Genomic DNA, 21,370 nt, shown 5'->3' with positions numbered 1-21,370 from the left:
TGCCCCTGCTTTCTGCATGAAAAAACCGCACCCCCCCTGCCCTGGGTCGCTGTGCCCCCCCCACTCACCCTTCGCAGGGAAAGAAAAATAAGAAATCTGGGGATTTAGCCCAACTCCTGAGAAATGCCCTGAGATTTGTCACTGCTTGACTCCAGAGAAGTGCCCTGCGATTTGTCACTGCATGCGCCAATCGGTGAATCATTCTGCTGCAAAGCTTTCTTGAGAGGAAGGCTTCAGCCTGGGATACAAACACTAGGTTTATCCATCCTGCTTGGTGTGTGTGTGTGTGTGTGTGTGTGTGTGTGTGTGCGCGCGTGCATGCGTGTGTGTTAGAGAGTGGGAAGAGGAAGAGGCTGACAGAGAGGGGGATAGACAGGGAAAGATACTGTCAAGGCATAAGCGTAAGTTTGGAGTGAATTGATATTGATGAGCCATTGGGGACCATAGAGCGTGCATCTAATAGAGCACTGTGTCATTTTTTCAGCCATTTGCTGAGAGAAACCCCTTTTTGTGAGATTAGTCACATGACTCAAAACGGGTTATTAAAAACCATTGCGAGCGGTATTTTATCGCCAAGGACAGTGTGTTCTGAAAGGGCACGCGTTAACAGAGAAAATGGTAAAGCAGCATTTTCCTTTCAAAGACCGCACATCAAGCTGTCCACTCAAATTGTTCTGCTTCGTTTTGGCACTTGACCATGCAAGCACAGATCATAGTGCCCCATAGCTGCCCAGTTACTCACAAGTCGGGCAAGTTGACGGAACTTTGTGTCAGCTGAAACCAATGAGTCTTTTTGTGAGGAATTTTTTAGATGGAGGAACAATGAATCCAATCACAACCGTGAAAAATTCTTATTGAGAAAACTGTTAGTCACCCCCTGAAATTCCTCCTACTTCTCAGTCCGAATGTGGTATTTAGAAAATGGTTACGTGCGGCAAACAACATGGATGAGTCTGCATCACATTATTTACACTTCCTGTGGTCCGTGCGATGATGCGCTCCCTGCGTAAGTTCATACTGTCCTGATTGGATTACTAGTCAGGGAACATTCGCTAACTAAGGTCCCAGATTCAACGTGTTGAATGTATGTAAACTGGACTTTCTTAAAGTGAGAGGTAACGTTACTGCAAGAGCTATGCGTTCCAGGATTTCTATGGTGCTTTAAAATCTTTGAAAATGTTTTCATTCCCGAGCGTTGTGGAAAGTAGTCAAATATCCCTCTGTCTAGGAAAATTAATGGGAGCGGCCCAAATACTTAAAGCAGAATAAAAACAAAGGAAGCTCATTCTGTATCAGTTTACAGCAAAGGGAATGCATCCATATTTCACGTTGAGCCACTAGCTCAATGTCACTCACTGTCAAGTCTAGCGATCTGTGAGCTGCTAACAGATTGGCTGGCTTAGCTTGGGCATTAAGCCCACTGCCAATAGTCACTGGTGACTGGTGTTCACCGCCCGAAGCTTCTGCTAGCGTGTGTCTGTGCAGACACAGAGAATTTGTCAAGTAATTTTCCTCAAAAGTATTTCTCTCCACAGTTCCATCTTCAAAGCATCCAAAGTCACCGGAAATTTGACGGTTGGAGAAATTGACAATGTCTTTTTCAAAAAAAAGAAAAAAAAACATTTATGCTAAAAGCATAGTTGAACGTTCATGTTGGTATCTGCCTGATCTGAGAGGTAAACCTGACTTCTGTCATCATTGTAAACAGATTGCAGCTATACCGCAATATTATTAAAAATGGAGAATCCTGAGGGTAATGAAAGAGGGAAAAGAGGATTTTAACAAATGTTCTGTGGTTTTTTTCGGTAGTTTTAGGAAGTCTAGCGTTTGCTGTGCATCCGATCACAGAGCCAGACCCTGTCACGGGGGTGGAACTTGTACCCAACTGCCCGCCCGTGCCAGTTGCCATGGAGACACAATTTAATGGTCTGCATCACTCCCCAGGGATCTGTTGGCCTAGTATATCATCCTTTTATCTCTCTCCCACTCTCTCCTTCTTTTTTCCTCTCCTAAAGGGAATGTCTGTCGTCCCCCCCTCTCTCTCTTCCTGTCTGAATCCTGTCTCTATGACAGGTTTGCCCTCAGCTTCAGTTTCTTGTCGGATATTCACAGCACTTCCTGGCATTACGTGTAGCATAAAAATTCATGGGCCTATTTGTTAAAAGTTTTTGTTTAGCAAAGTGTGTTAATGCAATTTGTGTTGTTTATTGTTTACACTGAATCTGAAATTGAGCCTTTTTAGAACTTTTTAGGCATGCATTGATGCTAATTGTTGAATGGCCACAGTTAATTCAAATGGCACAATTGGCTCTGATGACAGTTCAGGAGTAGTGTCATAAACTAATTATTGTTCGCATGTTGAGTTCAGAAAACTTTATGATGGGCTTATTTTCACAAGGAGGGGGAAGAGCTTTTTCTCCTTGCAAATGGTGTAGTGCTTGAATGAGTCTGATGATGGCTTTTATTCCTCAGGAAGATGAATTAGACAGTCTTTTTGCCCTTTATTTCGGAAAGGTGATGTGGGATTTCTTTGCATGCATCATTTAATCATCCTGGCAGCATCTTCAGGATGCAGACTCTGTGTGTATTTACCCGCTGGCGTAGAGCCCATAGAAAATATGTGTAATAAACACCTGAATCATTTTCTTTCTCCTTTTATCTTCTTGTTCTGATGGGGACACAAGAAAGTTATTTTAATCTTCTTTTTGGTCGCGATTGGGATCTGCCACACGCTCCTGGCAAAAGCTGTTCCTGAATCCAGTTCAGCCAGCCAGTAAAGTTCAGCGATGACTGTTTTTTTATTCTTATTTCAGCAGTTGGGGATGTCTTATCACACGTGGTCCATTGAGAGAGGCTGTTGTGATTATTTGCAGAAACAACAGTGTGTGCAAACTTTATCTCTGTGCTCACCCATTCTCTGGGTGGCAGGCCTGGGGGGGGGGGGCATACCACACCACAGAGCCTGTGTTTTGTGAGGGGCAAAGAGGATCTGTTTCCATCCATAAAATTTAAATGAAACGAGAAGTAATGTTGGTACCCACTGCATGAGAAAATAAAAGTGTGAAATGAAAATGGACAAAAACAAATTTCCCTGCTGAATGGGTAAAAAGAAATCAGCCTGTAGACGTGACTTTATAACTTATTTTGGAAGGTGGTGGGGGCTGGAGAGAGAGAGAGGCAGAGTGCCTCTCTGGAAACCCGTGTTGGCAGCTGGCTTGAGGGGTGAGAAAGTGCCCGGGGATTGTGGGAAGGTTATGTCATGTATTGGACGGGCTCCTGGAAGATATAGCTTTGGCCCACGTTTCCTGTACAGGGAGGCTAGAATCAGCAGTGGGGGTGGAGTCGGGGCATTTGGCAGTAGGGAGGGGTCAGGTTGAAATGCCCCCCCCCCCAGGTCTTGTATGGTGTGTGAAGAGGTAGTGAGTAGAGACTAAGTTCAGTCCAGCTACTGTTTTATCTCTCTCTCCACTATCTAATAAGGATTTGGCCTAAACACAGGTGTGTTTCCACACAGGTGGAAAAGTGTAACATTATTGGTATTAAAAAAAACAGCCCAATCATTATATTGTATATGTGTATCATGATACATGGTGTGTATATCATGATATGTAATATATAATATGTATAGCAGTATCATGTTCTCTTCACAGCATGACCTCAGTTGTGATGTTTGTTTCAGATGTTAGTCATGTTAGAAAGAGCATGAAATTGTCTTAGTGCCCACACAACACGCATCAGGAAGACATATACAGATAAAAGTAACAAAGGTAAATACAAAACAGGAAAAAAAGAAACAATTATTATAATTACTACCCTGTTAAAAATGTAAAATGCTACCGTACTCTCAAACAAATCTACTTACTGCTTACTTTTCTGTCTCTGGTTTAAAAGGTGTACTGCACTAGGGTGAAAAGACTACTGTGAGTAACTTCCATACTTAAAGACTAGCTCTCTGGAAATTGCCCGTACTTATGTTCTTAGATGTGAACCAGCACTGCAGTCATCACTGTCCTGCAGATGTAATTCACAGCCAGACCCAGAGGAAGAGGGGGAAGAGGGGGAGGTATTCCTGTTTGAACAGTGGCCCCTCCTGAACCAAAGGCACGCCGCGCGGGACAGGTCTGTATTTAGGGAGCCCGCGTGTTGAAGTAGCACCGCTCCGGGGGTAGCAGCGTGGCAGAGTGTGGGCGTCCCAGGGCTTCCGTCCCATGTGCGGCGGGTTTGAGGGAATCCCGAAATTGCAGCTTTTTAGCTCAGCTGTGCCGCCACACTTTTAGATACATGACACTTCCCGCGGATAGCCTGAGCTCAGGCCTGTCTGGAGAGGCAGGGTGGAAAAGGCTGGGGGGGGGGGGGGGGGGGGGCGGGGCACACTGGTTGCATCACATCACCCGGGGCTGTGCCAGCCAACCCAACAGGCCACGCCTGGCCAACCCAACGGCCAACCCAACGGGCCGTCACGGGACCAGATGGAAACACAGTCGGCGTCGAGGCCGGACTTGGTGTATCATCACAGCGGCACACTGTGTAATCCGTCCTGAGTAACCTCGAGCCATGACACGCCCGCATCAGCACACACACGTACGCTCACACAACACACTCACACACACGCACACACACACACATACACACACGTACGCTCACACAACACGCACGCACACATACACTCACACTCACACAACACACACACACACTCACTCACACGCACGCACGCTTGCTCGCTCGCACACACACACACGCATAAACACATGCACACACATACGTATGCTTACACTCTCTCACACACACATACTCACACACACGCACACGCACGCACACTCACACACACACACACGTACGCTCACACAACACACTCACGCACACACACACTCACACACGCACACTCACTCACACGCACGCACGCTTGCTCGCTCGCACACACACACACACACACACGCACACAACACACAGTTACTTTTGTTATGGCAGAAAAGTCATAAAACATTAAAGGGGAGGAAGAAGGCGTAGCAGGCTGTGACTCCAGAGATAACCGCATTAATGCTGCGCGCCTTCTGGAACTTTCTGGGGGGCGGTGGGGGAGGGGTGGGCACACACACCCCACCTGTGCCGCACATGCACACAGCCTTTTAAGGAGCCACGCAGGTTAGCCCCGCTGGGGGGGTATGGAACTTTCCGGACTCAAACGAAGGAAGCCGTAAAAACCCCTCAGCCCCCTCAGCTCCAGCAGTGTTGCTCGGGCTCTGCCAGGTTCTCTGGCCGAATCGGGCCAGGGCGTGAGGAGAGTTACCGGGACACCGCTGGAGAGCTCGCCCCTACCAGAGCCAGAGAGGGTACCGGAGGGGGCCCGAAACTTCAGACCGAGGGAGAAACAAGCTAGTAATGAGCACAGTGCTAGGGGTCTGGCAAGGACGAGGGGAAAGGGGGATGGAGGTGGTGTTGGGGCTAAATGAGGAGTGAGATTGGGCTGCTGGGGGATGAGTGTGGGAGACGCAGCGGTGTCGGAGGGGGCGCAGAAGCCAGTTTTAAAAAGACGAGATTTTAAAACAGCTATTTATGCAAAGGGCGCTCCCCGAAGATGGAAGGCCCTTTTTAATTTCACCTCGTGCGAAGGGAACAGTTTCTTTCACAAAGAAACATTGTTTGCTCTCAAAATAAAATATAACGGTCAAGTTTTGGAAGACAAGTTTTTTTTTTTAACGTAGATTTATTGAATGGAGGCTTGATGGTTCTAGCAGCTGTGCCCCGCCCCCCTCCGGCTCTACCCCTGGCAGTAATGGGAACACAAGCTGGGGGAGGCGAAGGCCAGACTCACGGACACGCCGTCCCCTCTGCCCCCCGCCACCGGGCCCGGGAACCCTCCCTCCTGCCCGCCCCCCTCAAAATGTATTATTTAACCCTTACCGTAAAAGGGGGTGGGGGAGGGGCCTGAGAGGATGATTGACAGCTGGCTGCGGGGCGTACGCATGAGTGATGAAGGGGGCGGTTCAGCGGGGAGGGGGATGATTAACGATGAAGGATGCAGTGGAAGCAAAGTGCCTCTTGTAGGAAATGTGGGAGGAGGGTTGTTGTGTGTGATCTCTAATGTTGCAGGCTCCCCTGGGGGGGAGGGGGGGTAGGGTTGAGGGTGAGAGGGATTTGGGGGATGGGGTGTGCGTGGTGTTTTCATCCACTCCAGCGCGGGGGTTCAGTTAGGGCAGCGTCCCTGCGCCCGTCAGCGGGGGACCATGTTCTGCTCGTTACACTTTGTCGCTAAGCTTCCCCCGGTCACCCGCCCGTGTTCACAAGCACCACACAGCCCCGCTGCCGTGAGGTCATCCGTTCGTTGGCCTCTCACACGGAGCAGGGAGCAGAGCTCATTTAAATGTGCCGCAGACCCTCAGCCCTGTCCCCCTCCAGCCCGGGTCCGTCCGCCTGTCCGCTAGGTTTACGTAGCCGCGGCCGGCTCTCCTGGTCCGTATCAAGCTAACACGGCCATTTGTGTCCTTTTGTTAAGTTGATGACCTTCGGTGGTGGGGGGTGTAAGGGTGCGGGAGCTAGACTGGAGGAAGGGGGTGGGGGGGTGGGGGGGTTGACCTCTGACCTCTCCCCTGAGAGGGTCCAGTTCATTACCTGCTCGTTATTTCGCCATCCCCGTGCGTCCCTGGCGGCTGGGCTGAGCTGCAGATAATGAGGGATAAGAGGCGGAGGCGATAGGGAGCTCACAGCTCAAACCCGCGCTGCTCTGAAACCAGGGCGCTGCCCTTTCTCTCTCTCTCCCTTTTTATCCCTTCTTCTCTTTTTTTTGTTTTAGGTCAAGGCCGCGCTGGGCCTCGCCGGTAAGCAAGGTGACGGCTAGGCCTCACACTCTATCTTTACTGCTCTGTTTTTTCTTTGGAATTTCTTTTTTGCTAAATACATTGTCGTAAAAACTAAAGAAACTCTAGATAGCGGGCTGGTGCGGTCACGGTCTCTCAGAGCTGCCTTCAGCCCTGCCTGCCTTTTCTCCAGGGCTTCCGAGGGCCGCCTTTGGGGGTGAGGTGCACAGCATCAGGCATCTTTGAAAGCGCTGGTGTACCTGTCGTAATGACCTGCCCCCCCCCCTGCCCGGCTTCTCTCACCCCTCCCTGGCGCAGTGGCTGTGTGCGTCACATGTCTGGAGTGGGGTACACTCAGGCGCCCCCCTCCCCCCCCGTCAAATTTTAATGGTCCTCGTAGAAGGACCGCTCTCTGCCAAGCTGCACCCCCCTGCCCCCCGAACGCAGGGGTGTCGTATATCAGGACGGATGGGCCTCATTACTTACCCTCCTGCACACGGTTCAACAGGAGAGGCTTTTCACATGTTTGTTTTTCTAAGTCGGGCCGCTTGATCGGAACACACACCTTCACAGAAGCGCCCCCCCAACCTTTCAAAGCCTGTCCTGGCGGGCCGTCGCAGGTGACGGGGGCAGTAAATTTAGCATTAAAAGCATTTTTTGGAGGCCGTTTGAGTACCTCAGACTCCCGCGCCCCCGGGTCTGGCCGTGGTCAGCAGTCTGTGGCGTGACTGGCCGCCACATCGCCCGCCAGCCCACGTGTCACAATGGGCCGTCAGTCTTGGCGGAACTCTAGAACATTGTGCGACCAATGAGCTGCTACCAAACCTTCAGCCAATCAGGGCCGCAACCCTGGCTGCACAAGGTCATCATTAAAGCAACAGCCAAACAGAATTCTGCCTTGAACCGACTTCAAGCAGAGACCCGTGGAAAAGTTAGCCCCTCTCCCTCCAAAGGATTGTGGGTAACCTTAGTCCTTACTCTCGGTCCACGTCTGCGGCCAGGCTACGGTTCCAGTTGACATTGGCTAAAATGGAAAGGCTTTAGTGTGTGTGTGTGTGTGTGTGTGTGTGTGTGTGTGTGTGTGTCTCGCGGTGTGTCGCTAATGCGAACTCGACGACTCCAGCGAGCGGACTCGCCCTCCAGTTGTAATAACACTGGCCTGACAGTTATTTTTGTGGGTCCAGCCGGAGCTTTCTCACGTTTTGTTTTATTAATTGCGGAATTGTTCCCCGAGCCTAGCTTACTGATGGCAGATCAAAGGAGCGGCTCTTTTAGAAATACATGGATAATGACCGCCACTTATTGTTACAGATGGCTTTAGCATTAACCTTGTTAAATCTGACATTTTAATGTTGGAAAGCCAACGAAAATAATTTTGCGGCCTCTGCAAAGTATTCCGCTTTGTATGGGACTTTTTGCGCTGTGGAGTTTTTGAATCACTGGCCTGGGTTCAGATTTGAAAAGCAATTTTATAAGTTGCCTGATGCAAGCAAACATTTGAGTACACATTGGCCCGAGGGAAGAGGGACGTGACCCCCAAACCGCCGAGCCCGGGACGGCGTCGTTTCGTCATTTCAGTGAGAACCCATGACCTTCCCCAGACTGAGGGAGCACCGAGTCCAAAATGAGTGTGGTCATCTCTCTCTCTCTCGCTTTCACTCGCTCTCCCCCTCTCATCCCCTCTCCCCCTCTTTCTTATCCCCTCTCCCTCCCTTTCTCATCCCCTCTGCCCCTCATTCTCTCTCCCCCTCTTTCTTATCCCCTCTCCCTCCCTTTCTCATCCCCTCTGCCCCTCATTCTCTCTCCCCCTCTGTTTCTTTCTTGCTCTGTATTGCTCTCTCTGTCTCTTTCTCTTGCTCTATCTGGCTGTGTTGATGGTTACTGGTCTTGAAGGGAGTGTGTTTATGATGAGTCTTTTTTACAACACCTTGAGAAATTCAGTGGAATTAGCCTCTGTCTCTGACCTGCACTCTTGCATCAGCTTTCCCGTGTGTGTGTGCGCGTGGGTGTGTGTGTGCATGTGTGCGCGCGTGCGTGCGTGTGTGCGCGTGGGTGTGTGTGCACGTGTGCGCGCGTGTGTGTGTGTGTGCATGTGCGCGTGGGTGTGTGTTCATGTGTCTGTCTGTCTGTGCGTGCGTGTGTGTCTGTGTGTGTGATCGTGTGTCTGTGTGGGTATGTGTGTGTGATTGTGTGGGTATGTGTGTGTGTGTCTGTGTGGGTATGTGTGGGTATGTGTGTGTGGTCTGTGTGTGTGTGTGTGTGATCGTGTGTCTGTGTGGGTGTGTGTGTGTGTGTGTGTGTGTGTGTGTCTGTGTGGGTATGTGTGTGTGTGTGTGTGTGTGTGTGTGTGTCTGTGTGGTTGTGTGTGGTCGTGTGTGTGTTGTGTGTGTGTGTGTGTGTGCGTGTGCGTGTCTGTGTGGGTATGTGTGTGTGTGTGTGTGTGTGATGTGTGTCTGTGTGGGTAGTGTGTGTGGCCTGGAGCTGCTCTTCTCTGCTTCTCTCCTTGTGTGGCAGCGCTCGAGAACAGATCTTGGTGTCGTGCTGGTATGTTGGCAGGTGTGTGTGTGATCGTGTGTGTGTGTGATGGTGTGTGTGATGGTTGTGTGTGTGTGTGTGTGTGATCGTTGTGTGTGTGTGTGTGTGTGTGTGTGTGTGTGTGTGTGATCATGTGTGTTTGTGTGTGTGTGATAGTGTGTGTGTGTGTGTGATTGTGTGTGTGTGTGTGTGTGTGTGTGTGTGTGTGTGTGTGTGTGTATGTGTGATTGTCATTGTGCACCTGCTGGTGCCAGCTCTGACGTGGCACTGGAGCTGCTCATTCTCTCCCTCTCTCTCCCTTATGCTGACAGACAGCTCCATGAGAAAGAAAAAATCATTTGGAAAAAGCTTACGATAACCCCAGCTGCGATTATCGTTAGGCCCAAGGTGCTATAAAACGTAAATACCCCCTTTTAGTTTTGGTTTTCTTTAATGAGCGGAAAATTAAACGTTTTCAATGGATTCCAAGTGTAGAGCTTTCTGTAATGGCATACAAAGAGCACGGAGGAGTGGCCTTACCAGCTGTCTCTCAAGGGCTGCAGAAGAGCAGGGGAAAGGGGGAGGGGTTTATTGCATGTGTATGTGTGTGTGCGCATGTGTGTGTGGGCGCGTGTGTGTGCTTACGTGTATGTGTGTGTGTGTGTGCGCATGTGTGTGTGGGCGCGTGTGTGTGTGTGTGTGTGTCTCTCGGGGAGTTTGTGCAGTAAGGACAGGTGGGGAGAGGTGCAGTAAGGACAGGTGGGGAGGGGTGCAGTAAGGACAGGTGGGGAGAGGTGCAGTAAGGACAGGTGGGGAGAGGTGCAGTAAGGACAGGTGGGGAGAGGTGCAGTAAGGACAGGTGGGGAGAGGTGCAGTAAGGACAGGTGGGGAGGGGTGTCAGGTAAGGACAGGTGGGGAGGGGTTGCAGTAAGGACAGGTGGGGAGAGGTGGCAGTAGGGCAGGTGGGGAGGTGCAGTAAGTGACAGTGTGGGGAGATGGTGCAGTAGGACATTGGGGAGGTTGTGCAGTAAGGACAGGTGGGGAGAGGTGCAGTAAGGACAGGTGGGGAGAGGTGCAGTAAGGGCAGGTGGGGAGGGGTGCAGTAAGGACAGGTGGGGAGGTTGTGCAGTAAGGACAGGTGGGGAGAGGTGCAGTAAGGACAGGTGGGGAGAGGTGCAGTAAGGACAGGTGGGGAGAGGTGCAGTAAGGACAGGTGGGGAGGGTGCAGTAAGGACAGGTGGGGAGAGGTGCAGTAAGGACAGTGGGGAGGTGCAGTAAGGACAGTGGGAGAGGTCAGTAAGACAGGTGGGGAGAGGTGCAGTAAGGACAGGTGGGGAGGGGTGGCAGTAAGGACAGGTGGGGAGTGTGTGCAGTAAGGACAGGTGGGGAGAGGTGCAGTAAGGACAGGTGGGGAGAGGTGCAGTAAGGACAGGTGGGGAGAGGTGCAGTAAGGACAGGTGGGAGAGGTGCAGTAAGGACAGGTGGGGAAAGGTGCAGTAAGGACAGGTGGGGAGGGTGCAGTAAGGACAGGTGGGGAGAGGTGCAGTAAGGACAGGTGGGGAGAGGTGCAGTAAGGACAGGTGGGAGGGGTGCAGTAAGGACAGGTGGGGAGAGGTGCAGTAAGGACAGGTGGGGAGAGGTGCAGTAAGGACAGGTGGGAGAGGTGCAGTAAGGACAGGTGGGGAGAGGTGCAGTAAGGACAGGTGGGGAGAGGTGCAGTAAGGACAGGTGGGGAGGGGTGCAGTAAGGACAGGTGGGGAGAGGTGCAGTAAGGACAGGTGGGGAGAGGTGCAGTAAGGACAGGTGGGGAGAGGTGCAGTAAGGACAGGTGGGGAGAGGTGCAGTAAGGACAGGTGGGGAGAGGTACACAGGCCTCGGTGTGTAAGGTTTATGGGAGTGTTAACTCTCCGTAACGTCTGGTTCGAAGCCCTGCTCGCCAAAGCACAAATCACTCCCAGCCTTCCTCTCCATCCTTTCCACACTCCTCCCCCTCCTCCGCCATTCGCCCTTACGAGTGCACCTGTCCCTCGTTTCCTGCAACCTGTGACCCCTCCCCCCAGGTGTAGTCTCTGGTGGTAGGGCCCAGGGGAATGTTCATTCAGAGGTAGGGGTGGGGGAACGCATTGGAGGGCAGGCACGTGGGCTAGCAGGAGACCTCATCAGTCGGTGTCCCTGTGAGCGCTGTCGCAGCCAGCCGCCCTCTACGCTCTTCCCCTGGACTCACACAGGCTGTCACGGGTGCTCGTGTGAGCTCGGCCTCTCTCCCAGGGCCAGAGCGCTCAATGGCTCAGTGAAGTAAATGTGCCTCTGCTGTGAATGATGTCATCGCTCGTTCACACATTGTTTCCAGGGCTGTCAGTGTGGCTGTTTAAAAGGGGAAATCACTCTGAATAATTCTCAAGGCGTGGTGATAGGTTTCCTTTCGCACTTCCATCCTGATGTACAGTGTACAGCTGTATGGCTCGTTGGCCCATTACTGGCCGAGAATATTACATCTGCTCCCTGTATTGGCCAGTGCTGAACGCAAAATTTGAAATGTAAACTCAGTAATGGGGATTAATTTAAATTAACATGCTAATATGCTAATTGCATCAGCCATGATGGCCAACTGAATAGAGATGGCTATCTGTATCTCCCTGGCTAGCTACAGGTATTGGGTTTTAATCTTTTCCCAGGTTTATCTGCGTAGCAGGTCATAAGAACAGCACTGAGTTCATACATTGACGATATTTGTCTGGTTCTTACAATTACTTTTTCTAATCCCGTTTACGTTTTGCAGGTCATGTGTAGAATACGTCTCTCCTGACATTAAATTTCTACAGCTTTCAGCCCATTCATTTCAAAACATTTTAAAAAGACATTTTTGTAGTATCTTTAAAGGTGCTGATTACATTTTACTTTGAGTTAGATGTCACTGTAATCATTTAATGGGAATGGCTTTTAATGGTCTGTGCACTGTTGGTTTTTATCACTGGGATGGATTAATACATTTGGCCTAGTCCTGAAATTTCATTGTGTAATAATGCACACTTCCTACATTGTGTGTCGGCCAAAGTACATGCAGTAAATCAGAGAAAAACTATAAAACTAAGAAAGAACAATGTTGAAATGAAAACAAGACTAAATAAAGGACAGTGCAAAAATACAGCGGTAAAAGGACAGATAAGAGGTAGGGATAAGAAGAGCAACTGAAAGTGATTTCAGTAGTGATAAGAGGAGCACCTTACAGAAAAGATTTCAGTAGTGATGTAATGTGAGCAGCTGCAGGCTGTGCTTGTGTTCTGCAGTGTGAGGGGAGGGTGCTGAACGCTGTTCTGCAGTGTGAGGGGAGGGTGCTGAACGCTGTTCTGCAGTGTGAGGGGAGGGTGCTGAACGCTGTTCTGCAGTGTGAGGGGAGGGTGCTGAACGCTTGTGTTCTGCAGTGTGAGGGGAGGGTGCTGAACACTTGTGTTCTGCAGTGTGAGGGGAGGGTGCTGAACGCTCTGCAGTGTGAGGGGAGGGTGCTGAACGCTTGTGTTCTGCAGTGTGAGGGAGGGTGCTGAACGCTCTGCAGTGTGAGGGGAGGGTGCTGAACGCTTGTGTTCTGCAGTGTGAGGGAGGGTGCTGAACACTGTTCTGCAGTGTGAGGGGAGGGTGCTGAACGCTGTTCTGCAGTGTGAGGGGAGGGTGCTGAACGCGGTTCTGCAGTGTGAGGGAGGGTGCTGAACACTGTTCTGCAGTGTGAGGGGAGGGTGCTGAACGCTGTTCTGCAGTGTGAGGGAGGGTGCTGAACGCGGTTCTGTTTCCCTGCAGCTGGAGTCGGAGCTGGAGCAGTGTGAGAGGGAGAGTGCCGAGCTGCAGGAGTACGCCAACTCCGTCCTGCAGCAGATCGCCGACCACTGCCCCGACATCCTGGAGCAGGTGGTCAACGCGCTGGAGGAGTCGTCCTGACCCCGCCCCGGCCCTGGCTCCGCCCCCGGCCCCGCCCTCTTCCCACCGCCCTCTCGCTGCCTCTCCTCCGTTTCCGTGCATCCCTTCAGATTCTGAACACCTCCTTCTCCCCGCGTCCACACACACACGCACACACACACACACACACACACACACCAGGGGCCCGCCCCGCTCCCTCTCCCCTGCCAGCCAGAGGGTAAGTGCCAAACCCCAGGACAGGCAAGCAGCCCGTCAGACGGTAGCGGAATGATCCGGCGAACTCGAGTCCGCCGCTTGGCACAACACTAAACAGCACCTGCACTGGGCGGGCTTTTCCCTCGTCCCGTCCGTCTGACTGGCCGTTTGCTGCGCTCGCAGAGGGAGGGGGGGCCTCCACAAACGGCTCCGGAGCGCACACTCCGCCCATCCGCCCCCGCCCCCGTCCCCAAAACGGGTAACCAGGTCACCCATCCAATAGGGACATGTGGAGGCGGAGATCCTGGAACTGTAGTATCCGCTCGGTCGCGCAACAGACACCCCCAGAATGTGCCCTTGCATGTCCGGTTCCAACAGGAATGTTTTTAGGTAAGGGGGGAGACGAAAAAACAAAAAAAAAACAGAAGCATTTAATGTTGAGAGCACAATGAGGTCATAACTGCAGGATGTTGAAAAGGGTTTCAACCTGTTTTTTGTTTTTTTTTTTCCTTCCTTTTTTGGGAGGGTTTTGGGAGTTTGGGTTACAGTACGTGTATGTAATGGGTCACTCAGCTGGTAAAAAAAATATTAGAGTCATTCTAGGGTCGTTTCATTCTAGGGTTCTAATTTGAGGAACGATTATTCAAATAGCCATACTCCCTGCACCCTGTCTGAAAACATAACCGAGTGAACCTTAGAGACAAACCATTGGCGTGTACTTTATTTTCTTGTTCTTTTTCTTGTTTGTTTTTTTGGCATAATCTTTAGTATGTGTATGTGTAAATGAAAGTGTGATACACTCCGGTTTCGCTGTCGTACAGTCTGTCAGGAATGCACTTTCAGCATTACGGTCACTGCTAAGAGTACCCTGAGGGGTCAGCCAGGGGTTTTCAGCTGTAGGCGTGTTACAGGAGCGAATGGTATTAACATAATGACTAATAGTGTATTTATCACCACGTCGTCTTTGGATCTTGGAAACTACGGCTTCACTTGACTGTCTTTACAGAGTTGGAAGCTGAAAATGAGATGCCTTTTATTTTGACATTTTTGCTGCTATTTCTTTACTGTCATTGACGTAGTTAGATTATCTTTTTCTCCCCTAATGAGAACTTAACGTATCAGGGCAGGTAGTGGGTCAGTGATTCGCTAGTGTATTTGGTCAGGGGGGGGAAAAAAAAAGGTCAACTTCACTACATTTGACACCAATTTATGTGATTTCCAGACATAGTTTTTAACACTAAGACAAATGCATCTTGTTTTAGGAGGAGAGAAATTGGAGCCATTTTGATTGGAGTAGAGAACAGTCCTTGGGTAAAAGTAGCTCTGCAGAGTAACTGAAGGAAGAGTGGTCTCACTTTGCCTGGTATTCCCAAAACTCACTCAACGGAATGGTGGTTTAGCTAACCAGTCAGTGGTGGAGCGTGTGCTCTCCACCTTCGAATGACATTTCTGATCGCACACACACTCATCCACCTGTAATGAGCACAATGGTTCACACACTGGTTACACACAGCACATACCCTACGACTCACACTATGCAACATGCATTGATAGAGAAGTGGGCGTAACCACTGATTCTTTAGACCAATCAGATGCTACTCAGCAATTTTCTTTACACTGAAAGTTCTCTCTGAAACATTCCAATTTTTATGCACATTCATGAAGGGGTGTGTCCTTGGGCACACCTTTTTAATGAGTACTCATAAACTCTAATAAAGCCCTGCAGACTCCTGTTATTACCCAAAAACTCGTGCAGTTTGGCGGTACAAAGGATGGGAGAGAAGCAGGCATTGACCGCTGTTCTGAAGAATCTGTGGTGTAACCCTCTAAATGGCTGCCTCAGAGAGGTGACATAATTCCGCGTGATGTCACCCCAAATAAAGCTTGTAATTAAACTATGATGCCAGAGGATGAGTCACAGCAGTGCGGAGACAGAAAGGTGTCCTCCCACCATACAGGTGAAGTGAACACTCTTTGATCTCCCTTATCAAAACCACCCCTCCTATTTCTCTTATAAACAACCTTGAAGCTCAGAAACGCAGCACAGGCCAAAGGGCCACGCCTTTCCTTCTCAAACTAACGCACCGGGCTCACACAGGTCTGTTTCTGCCCTCTCTCAAAGGAGTGGAGCCTCTGTTAATTCTAAACAGAAATGGTATTGAGTATAATATCCGCTCCCCCAGTTGGCTAGACTCTTCCCTGTGAGCAGGCCTCCTGCAGCCCGCTCGTGCTCTCCGATGCTAACGTGCTTTAGCGGCTTGGCTAATTAAACGGGCGCGTCTCCGGGCCTCGAGCGCTGCTCCGGAATGCACCAGACGGGTTGCTCACCGACCTTCAGCCGTGACTCATCACACCGAAGGAGTCACAGCCAGACGAGCGCATGCCTCGGCGATGACATCATGCCCTAGCGCACACAAACCCCAATGCCCTGCCCGTGACCCGCTCGCTCCTCAGAGACCGCTCAGATAGCGTCCGCAGCTCCACCAAACTCTGACCTCCCCCCTGGGCAAAGCCTGAGATGGGAACGGGATGGGCTCGACTGGAAAACAAAAACACACCTGCTCCTCCCTGGAAACGCAGTGGAGAGCTAGCGATTAATGGGTCCAGACCAGCCACCCACCGTCAGAGCAGTTAAACAGTAGTGCTCCCTGATGGATTTACGGACTTTCTGTATTGTTGCCACATTACGTGATATGATGTCATACAGTGTCTGTTCCTTGATATAAAATAGATTTTTTTTTGCACCGCACTATCCCAGTCTTATTATACGTCTTTAGGGGTGAAGTGGGATCCCCACATGGTGTTCTATAGGAGACAGCATTGGGGTACGTACTGTTGGTAGCTGCCTGGGCAGTACCATGGTACAGACTCTAAATGGCAGCACGGAGGGCACTGGCCCGTGCCGTGGCCTGGCGCTCGGGCGGGAGCCCTGCGTGTCTGGCGTCTAGGGCAGAGTCCCTCGTCCCCGGGCCCCGTTGGCCGCTGGTGCGCCGCCAGGACGTGACAGCTGCTTATCAGCTCGCCCGTGGCTCTCTTCCCTTAATCTCTTTATCGTTTTACCGCCCTTGTGCTGCAACAGTAACTCAATAAACAATAAACTGCGTCCTTCCACGGGTACACATGCAGGCTCCTGTGCTAATTACAGTCACGCCTGTAATAAAGTTAATTTGGGAACGTGGAGGCGGCAGTGCAGGGGCTCAGTTTCTGTTTGGAGGAACATCTTTCCGTTGTCATTCCCAGGCACAAGGGCTCTCCGCTTCGACAGGTTCGCACTGGCAGCTGTAGCCCATCGTCTAGCTGTGAAGGCTCACAGATCTGTGATGGTGGAGGGTATAGCCCATCCCCTTGTTGTGTAGGCTCACAGATCTGTGATGGTGGAGGGTGTAGCCCATCCCCTTGTTGTGTAGGCTCACAGATCTGTGATGGTGGAGGGTATAGCCCATCCCCTTGTTGTGTTGGCTCACAGATCTGTGATGTTGGAGGGCATAGCCCATCCCCTTGTTGTGTAGGCTCACAGATCTGTGATGGTGGAGGGTGTAGCCCATCCCCTTGTTGTGTTGGCTCACAGATCTGTGATGGTGGAGGGTATAGCCCATCCCCTTGTTGTGTAGGCTCACAGATCTGTGATGTTGGAGGGTATAGCCCATCCCCTTGTTGTGTTGGCTCTCAGATCTGTGATGGTGGAGGGTATAGCCCATCCCCTTGTTGTGTAGGCTCACAGATCTGTGATGGTGGAGGGTGTAGCCCATCCCCTTGTTGTGTTGGCTCTCAGATCTGTGATGGTGGAGGGTGTAGCCCATCCCCTTGTTGTGTTGGCTCACAGATCTGTGATGGTGGAGGGTATAGCCCATCCCCTTGTTGTGTAGGCTCACAGATCTGTGATGGTGGAGGGTGTAGCCCATCCCCTTGTTGTGTAGGCTCACAGATCTGTGATGGTGGAGGGTGTAGCCCATCCCCTTGTTGTGTCGGCTCACAGATCCGTGATGGTGGAGGGTGTAGCCCATCCCCTTGTTTGGCATCTGTTTCTTGTTCCCCCTATGAGATCCAGGGTGGATTATCAGGCTGCCAGTGACTCCAACACAGCAGACTAAACACAGTCTCCCACAACCCCTCAAATGTATGCCCCCTCAGTGCTGGAAGGCATGAGCGCAGACGATGGGTTGAGCCTTCCTCACGAGTGCGCTGAGTGCCGAAGGGGATTCCTCACAAACCCGCTGATAACCTGGAGCAGATCCACCCCCCACAGGGTGTCTCCCACCCTCCCCGCTGTGAGCAAGCCTCCGGAGAGTTCTCTCTGGAACGGCCTGCGTGTTCAGGCACGGATGGGTTCCAGCGAGACGGCAGGTGGGGGTGGAAGTGGGAGTGGGGCTTTTTTTTTTGGGGTGGGTTGGTCTGTGTTCGTGTCCAGAGAAGGACTGCAGGCCCTGTTTTTTTTTACGGGGCTGTAATTTGCGTAAACGGTGTGGGACACGCCCATTTCCTGCATGGCCAGATCCGCCTGGAGCTCCCGCGCTCTCTCTCTCGTCTAATTATTATTATTGTTTTTTCCCCTCATTGCCTTTGCTCCCAAATTAAGAACTGCACACTATTCTGACTCTTTAAGAGCTAAAGAAAGGAAAATGCACAGTGTGACAGAACCACGAAAGCTTTTCATGTTTCTTATAATGGCAACGCTGAACCATCACAGCTTAACGGTGAGCGAGCTTATCTTCCGTGTGACTGGCAGGGGTCTGTCATCGCGCCCTCGAAACAGGAACCGAAGGAACCCAGCTGAACCCCTGATCTCCTCAGTGTTGGTGCGCTTCAGTATGTACAGAGTGCTCCTTTGAGTCTGTGGGATAAGGCACTTTATTTTGGGAGATGCGTTTGTTTACCGTTCTCTCCGAAACCTTTTTGCACCCTTCCTTGCCGCAGAACGACATGCCGCTGATCACGCTAGCGGGAGCAGCCGACTGCGGAGCAGGTCAGGGCAGGGTTATTTGAGAAGGGATCAGCAGGGCCCCCCAACACAGCCCAGGTTAAGAACATTGTGCTCTGGTGCTATAAGTTAGGATCAGTGGAGAAAATGAGATTTATACAGAGACAGTGTTCAGCTCATTTCAACACTACCACGGATTTCCCAGCATCCTTAAGGAGCTGCGGACAGAACGTTCTGTATTTTCATCCGTTCAAGTTTGGGTTCCCTTGTAATAAAAAAAGAATGTTTTAACAGAAAAAATGCACAAGGTCAGGGGCGTGGCATGCGGGGTCATGTGACTCTGGTGACGCCCATCCTGTCATAGGTGAATACATTTCCTTTTAAATCCGTACAGTAAAAAAATAAACCTAAGTAAATGAACCAATGATGTTGTAAATCGTGTAAAACAAGACAAAAAAAGAAGAAACTGAAAAAGCAGTGAGCCTCGTTTTGTGTGTCTGTGGTCCATATTGAGTGTTCCGTTGTCTCGATCCCGTTTCGCGTTCTCTCGTGGATCTCGCCCCTTCCCCGGCGAGGCCAGCGTATCGAGTCCGTCTGTCTGGGGTCGATGGCGAACGCTCACTTCTTGTGCATTTCATTTGGGGTTTGTTTAAAAAAAAAAGTTTGGAGTTAATAAAAACTGAAATGTGTTGACAGCACAATTATCCCAGACAGTCATGTTTTAAAGTATACATATGCATATACATAAATATATATTTATATATGAGTACATAGGTGGCTAGATATAGTTAAATATAATGTTTTGCACAGAATGTCCAAGGGGTAGGAAGAGATCCCTCTGAACAAAATGGCTACCCCCCCCCCCCGTGTCTTTAAAGAAACGAAAGATTAAAACAATAATAGATGTCCGAAAACCTTTTTTCGTGTCAAAACAAGGTGTAAACACAAAGATCCTGAAACCGTTACCATGTGGTTGAAAAAGTACTGTCCTTGGTATATCTCTGTTTTTGATTTCTATACCTTTAATTTGGTTTTGTTTTTGGTTTTTTTGTTCTGCAGCCTGTTGATAATGTGTGTGTGACTCTGAGATTGCGATGTTGAAACTACAGTGTGTTTTTTTATCTGCAAACGTGTGTGTCTGTCCTGGGAGGGCTCCTGCCTTCACTGTGTTCCTTTAGGGGTTAACGATGCCAAGACCTATGCTTAGACTGTGATGCCATTCTACGAGGGTTGCTGGTCAATATGCATACATTCACATGTATATAAGCCTTTAAAAAAAAGTCCATTTGGTCTTACTTGCTGTCATGCTGTAAAAAAAAACAGATGAGTATATATTAATTATTCATTTTTCTCATATTCATTGGCAACATCAGCAGCATTTATCTTAAAAAGGTGTATGAAATAGTTTTTCGAATCTGACATTTACTCTATCTTTACATTTGTTACATACAACCTGAATTGTTAAGTTAGAAATAACGGTATTGCGTTTTAGTTACCATCTAACCATAAAACTGCCTAAAAAAAGTGTGGTTAAGGTATGAAATTCTGCAGTGCCAAGAAACTCTGTGCTGAAATGTGCCACAAGTTTTCACCTGCCTTTTTAATCAACAACCAAAGTTTAGAAAATGCTCTTCAACCTTCCCGCTCTCACAGGAGTGTTCCATACAGAGAACGCGGTTGTGAGAACGGATCTCTGACTCCTAGCCGCACGCAGTCCGTCGCCCTCTCCATTCACCTGAATCGGTCGCAGTCACCTGGGTGAATGTTCAGTCCCATCGCTGTAATAAGACAACACTTAAAAATAAAATAAAAATGTAAAAAAAAAAAATGTAAAAAAAACCGTGCTGGAAGATGGCGACACTTTTGATCAGGTCCTGTAAAAGGACGCACGCGGAAGACCTGGGACATACTGACTGTTAATAGAGTATCGCAGAACACGTTAGGACCTAATCTCTGTTAATACTTGTATGTGCGTGTTTGCCGTTATCAGTGAGTATCCCGTCCACGTGTAGATAAGGTCTGCGCAGCCCTCGTGAGCGCTCGTGGGACAGCCTGCCGTGAGCGTTCGCACGTGTGCAGTGCGCCTCGGCCCAAAGCGGGGCCTGAGCAGGAGTGAGGCGGAGGGCTCTCTCTGGGGACCCGACCCTGGCTCAGTTTAGAGACTCAGAGAACATCCAGCACACACGTCCCACAGGACACAGTGTGCTGTGTGTGAATGGGGGGAGGGACGCTGTGGATAATGCCCCCTTTGCCCCCCCCCCCAACCCCACCCCCGCCGGTAATGACAGGGTCCGCCCCCCCCACCCCACCCCCCCGTCCCAGAGAGAGGAGTGTCACATCCCTCCATCCCCTCTCCCCGCCTCCCTCACCCCTTCATCTTTGCCTTCCTGTCGTTTTTTTCCAGCAGCCCTGCCTTCTTGATTTGTACGGGTCCATCCTTTTTAAGAGTCGACTTTTTTATACAGCATTCAGGAGCACAGTGCTGGTTGGGAGGCCTCCCCTTTTATTTAAATAGAAAAAGAAGAAAAAAAAAAACTAAACTTCAGAACTTCAACTCTTTTTGTTCTTTATTGTTTTTTTTGGGTTTTTTTTTCTTTCAATAAAAAAAGTACTGCCTTTATCCATCTGTGTGAAGACGCTGGAGATTTCTTTAAAAAAAAAACCAGAAAGAAAAAAGACGTATTGTATTCATGTTTTGCCTTTGTATATATATAAACACTACATTATCAGCCTTTTCATTCTCCGTGTGGTTTATTTCCCCCACATGCTGCGGCTTTTATCACGCTGCACGTCCCCCCTCTCAGAACATGCAGACTGATAAAAAGAAGGGATCAAGGTGTGCATTCCTCCTTCGGCTGAGTCCCTAATCGCCGCCATCGCGCTCGACCCCCCCCCACCGGCGCTGCGTCGGGGGCTCCGACTCGACATGCCTGCTGTTTGAGAGCGCTGGAACACCCCCACCCCCCCCCTCGCTGATTACCGGTCGCTTGCGTCCTCCTCTGCGCAGGTTTATTTCCCCCCCCCCCCCCCCACCTCGCCC

At 50.3% G+C, this 21,370-nt stretch overlaps 1 protein-coding gene across 8 annotated transcripts in view; it reads left to right on the top strand.

Moving 5' to 3' along the window:
• Positions 1-21,062, top strand: part of LOC135259249 (ELKS/Rab6-interacting/CAST family member 1-like) — a 218,688-nt gene extending 197,626 nt beyond the window's left edge. For 7 of the 8 annotated variants that reach the window (XM_064343384.1, XM_064343386.1, XM_064343385.1 and 4 more), the window contains one exon: positions 13,101-20,158. In XM_064343384.1, the coding sequence (XP_064199454.1) occupies positions 13,101-13,238 (138 nt within the window). In that variant the 3' untranslated portion in view covers positions 13,239-20,158. Of the gene's footprint in view, positions 1-13,100 lie in introns of all 8 variants that reach the window. The other variant, XM_064343383.1, reaches the window with a different exon arrangement.
• Positions 21,063-21,370: the final 308 nt, after the last annotated feature.

Source organism: Anguilla rostrata, chromosome 7, assembly GCF_018555375.3.
Source record: "Anguilla rostrata isolate EN2019 chromosome 7, ASM1855537v3, whole genome shotgun sequence".
In the NCBI taxonomy this organism is placed as follows: Eukaryota; Metazoa; Chordata; class Actinopteri; order Anguilliformes; family Anguillidae; genus Anguilla; species Anguilla rostrata.
Note: the sequence above shows the minus strand (reverse complement) of the source record. Positions and strands in the feature narration are given on the sequence as shown.